The sequence below is a fragment of the Chiloscyllium plagiosum genome, chromosome 6 (assembly GCF_004010195.1).
Source record: "Chiloscyllium plagiosum isolate BGI_BamShark_2017 chromosome 6, ASM401019v2, whole genome shotgun sequence".
Lineage (NCBI taxonomy): Eukaryota > Metazoa > Chordata > Chondrichthyes > Orectolobiformes > Hemiscylliidae > Chiloscyllium > Chiloscyllium plagiosum.
The window spans coordinates 83159076-83166973 of NC_057715.1; the positions used below are offsets into that span (position 1 = coordinate 83159076).

Here is a 7898-nt window from a genome sequence, read left to right on the forward strand (position 1 = left end):
CAAGAACTTCTACAAAAATGCAAACACAAGTCAATTTTGAAAGAAGCTATGATCCATACAAATGTCTACACTGGTTTTAAAACTTTATGCGCACAACGTATTATTTTAAACGTAACTGATAAAAAGAAATGAGCATATGCAAAGTTATATGCGGACCTGCTGCTAAAGGACTTTATCATAGCTATGTGAATCCCAGTCATTCAAACAGGATCAGCGAAGAAAGCAGTAGCTAATCTTCGTTTGTTAGAAATAAAGCACCTTTTCTTTTGCTATCTGTGGTTCCCAGGCCCACGTCGCTGAGAAGGCGATAACACTGCCCTGTCTAATCTATCACTGATACAGTTCACATCTGGTCATACATTTTCCTAGTCAAATGTTTAAAATTCAACGTATTTGTGTAACTTTACTGATTACCCTGAAATGAGGTAAAATTAACTCGTAGCCAGTATACCTGCCATCTGTGTATCGATTGAGAAAGTACAGAAATCGTTCTTGAATAAAGCAAGTATTTCTAGGAAGAGAGAAGGCAGTTCGCCTGGCACTCACACAAGTTTCCATTGTTACAAAAGTACATGGAAAGTAAATGGACTGTGCAGGCAAGTGAAATTACCAAGTGTTTCTATCATGAGATGACAGTCCAATAGGTTGTACGAACCAAGTCACATGACATGCTTGTAGTTCTCCACCAAGCATAACAGAGTGCTAGGTGCTATTTTGATTCGTGAATCAAGCTAAGCAGAAGATTAAACTGTAAAATTACAGCGGCATCCTTATGTTTCAATTGTTTATGCACTAGTAGCCATGAATAGCGAGGAACATTATTATGCCCCGGCTCAAATGTATAAAGAATCATGCGCTTATCAGAGATCACAAACCCAAGGATATAATCAAAGCCCACCAGCATGTCTCTTTGTAGCGAGGCAGCCACAGACTTCATATGTCAACCCTTCCTTGTCAGGGCTTGAACAAGACAACCCCGCTGATATTTCTCCTTTCGATGTACCTGGGATATCTGAGGATCCTACAGTCTCGCATCTCCCCCATCCACAGCAGCAGCCTCCCAACCCGCACACCCACCAAGGGGCTTGCTTTGGGACCAGCTCTGAAATGGGGGCCCTGGATGACCACAGTAGAACGCATCTGCCCTTCCCGTGGATGAAATCGACCAAGTCGCATGCCCATATCTGGAAAGGACAATGGCCGGGTAAGTGTCCTGGCTTCTGAAAAGCAATTACTTTTTCTAATGATTCTGGATTTTTTTTAAAAGATGGCGATTACCCAAGAAAATATTTAAGCTGTAGATTAGGGCAGGGATGGAGGGCATTAGATAACAGGGCCAAACATCATTCATTCCACTGGGCGTGTAATTCTGGTTAATGCTATCGACATTATTGTCATGTAAAGAGAATATCGATGTCCTAATTATCACTATTGGCAGGACTAATGACATTGATTACTGTAATAGGAGAATCAATTAACACTTCAAGTTGTCAGTGAAAAGATGATGACTATTAGACCATAGTTATGCTACACAAAACGTCAAATCTGTACATGAACTCCTCATAAAATCAAAACCGTATTTCGAATTACGCTGTTTAAATGGACTCATCCATCCTTTCCTTACACCGGCGCAATTCTGACGAGCGGGCTTCTGCTGAATCGGCCACAAATACAAGACAATTGTTGCTTTATTGTTTTCATTCATCGCCTTTTATTAAACAATTAAAATTACCTCAACAATGCGATTTTAAAATAAACAAATCCAGTGGAGGAACATAACTTCTGAAATAACGATTTGTCATACATTTTCAAAATAGGCCTAGCAGAATGGAGTGCACAGTTGATATTCGTTTTGTTTGGAACATGGGCTGAAGAAAGGGCTGGAAACTTTGGGGGGTGGGGGTGTGGAGGTGGGGTGGGGTGGGTGAAGGATAGCAAGCAAATATTTGGCATTATAGAAAACGCACGGTAATATTTAATTGTATCTGATACTATAAACAGGCATCTGGGTTTGAAAATAAAACTGCAATTTCTCCTGGAGAAACGTTCTAATCAACAACGCCACTCGCTAGATTTCGCCAGTCTGTTGCGTTTACGGAGAGTCTGGAGCTAAACTCAGGGGTCAAACTACAATGAGCCACTAACTCGGATGAGCTCCAGCTTTACTTTTCCAAAGTGCATATGAGCTGTATTAAATTGTTTTCCATAAAACGTACGTTTCGAAAGCCTAGGATGCATCCAATATTGAGACCAACTTAAAATCTAATTATGGCAAACTGCAAATTGAATTCAAATCGCATTGCATCCGGGCGATGATGTGATTGCTGGCCATAAAGGGATCTATACGTGTATAATTAGTCTAGATTTGTTTGCATCGAGTCATAAAAGTGAAATCTCGGCCCATTACATAACCAAACACATGTTGATTGGAATAAGGGTCTCAACAAATGCTTAGCATTTCACCAAACAGGTAAATGGAGTCGTTTATTTCTCTAAGTTTAATGTGCTTGTGTTCTCAACAGGGACAGTCTTGTTAATAACAAATACAATGATATTGTAACATTCCTCGCTCGCATTTGAGTATAAATTATATATCTGAGAAATGATGGAGCGCATTTGAAAAATGTTCTTTTCATTTTTACTGCCGTTCTATTTAACGCAAACGCTATCAGCAACCAGGGCAAATATAGGGCAATCACCGTTGTTCTGGAGAACAGTTTGCCTATGTGTACCTCAAAGGTCGATTTTTGGTGTTTCTCACTTTTGGAATCAAGTTGCTATTTATCTTTCTTCTGTAGGTTACATGGGGTCGTTTTCTTTCTATAGGGACATATGCTTTATGATTTCACTCGTCATTATGTTGAAATTTCAACTCCAACGAACAGCAGTTTCCAAAAAATTCCAAAAAATTTGAAGTAGGGTTCACAGGCCTGATATATACCGTTAAGTTTCCAGTTCAGACAATGACAAAAGACAATGAATTTTAAATAACAAAAGGCGATCAGTCGACAGGTACTGCTAATTTAATAAGGTAATATAGTTATTCGGTGTTTTGGGCAATTATCAGACTGCAGATTATTTAACTTTTTTTTAAAGAAAATAAATGATTCGAATCATAGGCGTGATATTTATATGGCGATTCCACACATTCTAAATTCCATCGTAGATAGAAAACAGAACCGCAGCAGTAAATAACGCATTTCACAATCTGAACAAACATTCTGAGTCTGTCATTGTATTGCTCCTGCCAAGTTAGAAATATTAGGGGCTTGAAGTCTGCTCCACTGTCAGTTAGATCCTGTATTTTAATCCATTTACCCCCTTCACTCGTTCCTTGAAAAACCTTCCCATCAAAAATCCGTCATCTCAGCAAATGGCCACTCCAATTGTCCCAGAATCGACCAAGTTTTGGGAAAGAAGGTTTCAGATCTCCACAACGACTTGTGTAGAAGCTTGCTTCTGATCCCATTGCGAGACAGCGTGGTATTTGAATTTTACCATGCCTTTTCTTGTCCTGATTCTTCCACGTGTGAAGTTCAAAGCTCAGACCTTTTCATTTATAGTTAACAACGACGAATAAGAAATTTGAATGTTAGTAGACAAGCTACATTTCAGCTATAACCCGGCACTATCATGTCGTAAGCGATCGGAAGCAAAGTGTTTGTGGGCAATCCCAGACTTTCCTAGTAACAATATTGAAAATGATCTGGTCGTTGAAAGTGCTTGGGTAAAAAGAGTGGATTTCATTGCAGGTGAGAGTGAACGCCTTCACATTAGAGCCGCCGCGCAACTGTTGTTTATGTTGACTAATGAATAGTTAACTTTCAAACATGATCGGCGTCTTGAAGCAGAAGATTTAGATATTTCCAGCAACAATTTTACGTTTCTAGAGTCTGACAGTCAACTTGCGGTTGTTAAAACAGAAGATCACGGCCATCGAAACCAGTTCTTCAGGAGAGCGTGTGCAAACTTAAGTGCTAACCCACACATTTACGAAGCGAATTCGTAGGGGGTTCACTAATACTTCCCCTTGTTCCTGTAGTTACTTGATGATAGGCAGACGAAGGCAATTTCTTCCCCTCCATGGTGGACGGGAAACTGTTGCGAGTTTGTAAGGGCCGAATCTCCTGCTTTTGAGTGTCCCGGCAGCCCTAGACAACATGACATTGTACAGTTTTCTAACTTTAAAATAATTGTTTAATTTGTAGGTCCGCTTCTATTGAATCGCGCTCCTTTATGACAATAAAATATGCAAGATTGGGTGTTTCTTTTTACTCAGAGTTAAGAGCAGCTGCACATATCACCTTTTCACCAGGAGATCGCCCGAATAATGTAAATTAATGTCACCTGGGCAGTTTAATGGTACTTTACAGCAAACCAGTTAAACCCACTTTGACATTGAACCATCCATCTCTCAATAAATTGATTTAGAACGATTGACAGTAAAAACAAAATGTCGACTGGGAATTGAGATCGGCGACCAAATATAATTCATAATATGCCAGTTTATTGCTGCTGAAACTGTTGACATGGAATCAGGAACTTGACTTGCTGTTCAAATTGAATGACAATAATCCCCAAATTGATATGTAAAAGAAAGGATTCATTTAGAGAGTACTGCAGTAGGCTTTCAGTATAATTGAAAGTTATTTAGTACATGTTTGATCGTGACACCTTTTCAAACTGTGGAGAGGGAAGAGGTTGAGATTCACAGCAGAAAACGCAACTTTTAATGAGTGTCCTTTTAGGCTCGGCGCCTGTTACAAATGAACAAAAATCCTCTCAAAGAAACAACTTGCTTAACATGAATTCTTAGTCGACAGAATTGTGTTAAATTTATTTCCAAACTAAAGGTATTTGAAATGACAATAAAAGGCATCCCGCTTTAAAGTGTTTCGTTTCTTTATGCTGATTGGGTGCCCCGGATATGCCACATTGGGTTTTTATTTGAGGATATTTCAGAAGGCGATCGTGTATGGTTAGTTTCATGTCAATTCGCCATTTCAACTATGTTTAAATGAAAATGAAGTACGGTGGTGATTGGAGTACTGATTCGGCTCCACCATTAAATAATTTGCAGTGCAGAAGTTCCTTGTCTCTTTAATGGAAGTGTTACTTTTTCTGCGGGACGCGGACTGTGCGCGTGTTAGGGTTTCCTTTGACGCGCTGATACACAATTTTCTTGTTGACGTTCCTGATATGACCATTAGACCATAAGACATAGGAGTGGAAGGAAGGACATTCAGCCCATCGAGTCCACTCCTCCATTCAATCATGGCTGATGGGCATTTCAACTCCACTTACCAGCATTCTCCCCGTAGCCCTTAATTCCTTGTGACATCAAGAATTTATCAATCTCTGCCTTGAAGACATTTAGCGTCCCGGCCTCCACTGCACTCTGCGGCAATGAATTCCACAGGCCCACCACTCTCTGGCTGAAGAAATGTCTCCGCATTTCTGTTCTGAATTTACCCACTCTAATTCTAAGGCTGTGTCCACGGGTCCTAGTCTCCTCGCCTAACGGAAACAATTTCCTAGCGTCCACCCTTTCCAAGCCATGTATTATCTTGTAAGTTTCTATTAGATCTCCCCTTAATCTTCTAAACTCCAATGAATACAATGGAGTTTGACCATCGCAAAGAAATAGCTTACTGAAATAACATTATGAAGCAGGCTACATTGATAGATTCCCACAAACTTTACCTTTGACTGAATCTCGAGTCTCATGCGGCACATTTCTGGCAGTGAACCTCTTACTGTTCGCCAAAGGAGTAAACGGAGACTGTCCCACATCGTTTGGGAAGACGAATTTCTGGGGGTGCTCCTGGTTCTCAAGCCAATAGAAACAAACAGGGCGTAAGGTACCCGGTGTGCTTTGGAACTGCATTATCACTGGAGTGTTATCAGCATTTCAACAAGTAGAAGCGTGGGTTGGTGTGGGGAAGAATGTTAGATGGAAATACGTGTTTCCAGTAATCCCCGTTCACATTTTAATCATAATTTCTTTCACTTCTGATGTAATTTAACCGGGATGCCATCGCTTTAATTTCCTTGGCTGGCTATTATTAATTGACTACAATATGCATATTTCCTGAAACAATCAGGTTAATAATATACCGACTGAACGGCGAAGTTCTGGTGATTTTAAATGATTGGTGTTCTCTCTGTTTTTAGGGAGTTCCTTTATGGTGGAGCAGGAAGAAAATAAGCGCACGCGCACTGCCTACACTCGAGCTCAGTTGCTTGAGTTGGAGAAGGAGTTTCTCTTCAATAAATACATCTCCAGACCCCGCCGCGTGGAGCTAGCGGTAATGTTAAACCTGACCGAACGACATATCAAAATCTGGTTCCAAAACAGGAGGATGAAGTGGAAGAAGGAAGAGGATAAGAAGAGAGCGAGGAATGGCGCTCCGGAACAGGACTCAGTTGTCTCCTCCGGCGATCTTAAGGAGGATGTTTGTGCTCCCAATAATCCTATGGGAAGAGACCTGCTGTCGGTCAGTGTCTCCTCTTCACAGCCCTGCACTTCCTTAAAAAGCCAAGGTACAGTTGCTAGAGACTCAGTGAAGAATTCGTAAGGTCGAACGTGCAACAGCGTCGGAGAACATCACTGTATAGATCATTTTAATTGGACTTACAACGTAGGTTGAAATCTCCTGTAACAGTTCCCAATAAATGCCCTACCTGTAGCACTCAGTGACTGCAGTTACATATAGCTAATATTTGCCATTCATTTGTTTTCTATGTTTGCAATAGCAGTTGGCGTACAATAATAGATTGTACATTCCAGCGAGTGGAAAGGTCTGCGATTGTGCAGAAATAAGTCAGCTTCAAAAAATCTAAATATCCATATTGTGTGTTTGTGCTGTTTCGAGTAATTTTATGTACCGGCACTTGTCAATTTCGTTTCGTCTTGTAAATTATAATGGAGGTGTTAGTTTAAAGTCCATAGTTATAGAATAATATGCCTTTTTACTTGTTTTCCTGGCGGTACAAACTCAGGTGTTGCCTGTGGTTATAAATAAAGACGGCGTATTTGAAATAAAAACACAGAAAATGCTGAAAATATATATTTTAAATTGTACGTGTAGAAATTTGGCCGAGCTCTGTATATTGTTTTAACTTGTATACTCTTCATCCCAGGAAGATTTTCAGCTTTAGTTCTACCTGAAGAGCAAAATTCTACAATTGTTACATTTTGTTGGAGATTGTTTGTGATCCCATTTTGGTTGCACGTCTATCTATAGAACCGCTTTAATAAATGAGAAAGATGCTTCAAAACTGGAGTCCATCGTAAATTTGTAATCTAACAGACTTGCCCAAATCGCATTGCACTCTGTTTTAAATGTTTTTGAATGATTGAATGAAATTTCCTTGTTGTTTAGACAGTCGGCTCACGAGAAAATTAGGGCCAAGTTTTCCACATCGCCTTCAACACACTCTACCTTCCATCCTGCCTTGCTTAAGTCAATACCACCGGAATAAGATTGTGACATCGTCAGTGTACCAGGTCAACAGTTCGCACAATCTGTCCATATGTCATGCTCAAACTTATTGTAGTATTGTTCTCTGGAGGCTTATCATTGCGAACAATTAGGTTAGAACTAAGAAACTTCATTTCATTTCGGAACCTTCCAACTAACGGAGAATAAAACTTGTATTAGGTATGATTTGACTGGCTCAAATATCAACATCAAAATTTGAATGAATCTCCTTCACCAGGTCACCCATTCAAATAAATATGTGTATGATGACATTTTACATATGGCCATTTGGGCAATTGACTCCCCCCAACAGAGGGACTCGATATTTTATTCGAAGTAATTGCTGGAATGTCCTGTTAACCACTTAGGAACCATTTATTAATTTGAACTGCGCGTTTATTACTTTTTCATGGG

The 7898-nt window shown here is 40.0% G+C and overlaps 1 protein-coding gene across 1 annotated transcript; it reads left to right on the top strand.

The window, feature by feature from the left end:
* Window positions 1–786: 786 nt before the first annotated feature.
* pdx1 (pancreatic and duodenal homeobox 1) lies at window positions 787–7247 on the top strand. Its single transcript, XM_043692776.1, has 2 exons — window positions 787–1204; window positions 6175–7247. Exons 1-2 carry the CDS (start codon window positions 802–804, stop codon window positions 6576–6578), a joined length of 807 nt encoding a protein of 268 aa, XP_043548711.1. The 5' UTR covers window positions 787–801; the 3' UTR covers window positions 6579–7247.
* Window positions 7248–7898: the final 651 nt, after the last annotated feature.

Bases quoted from the DNA above. Each gene is read 5' to 3' on its own strand.
- pdx1 (XM_043692776.1), top strand. From the start codon at position 802: ATGAATAGCGAGGAACATTATTATGCCCCGGCTCAAATGTATAAAGAA. The intron at 1,205-6,174 runs GTAAGTGTCCTG...CTCTGTTTTTAG, and splicing joins CTGGAAAGGACAATGGCCGG to GGAGTTCCTTTATGGTGGAG.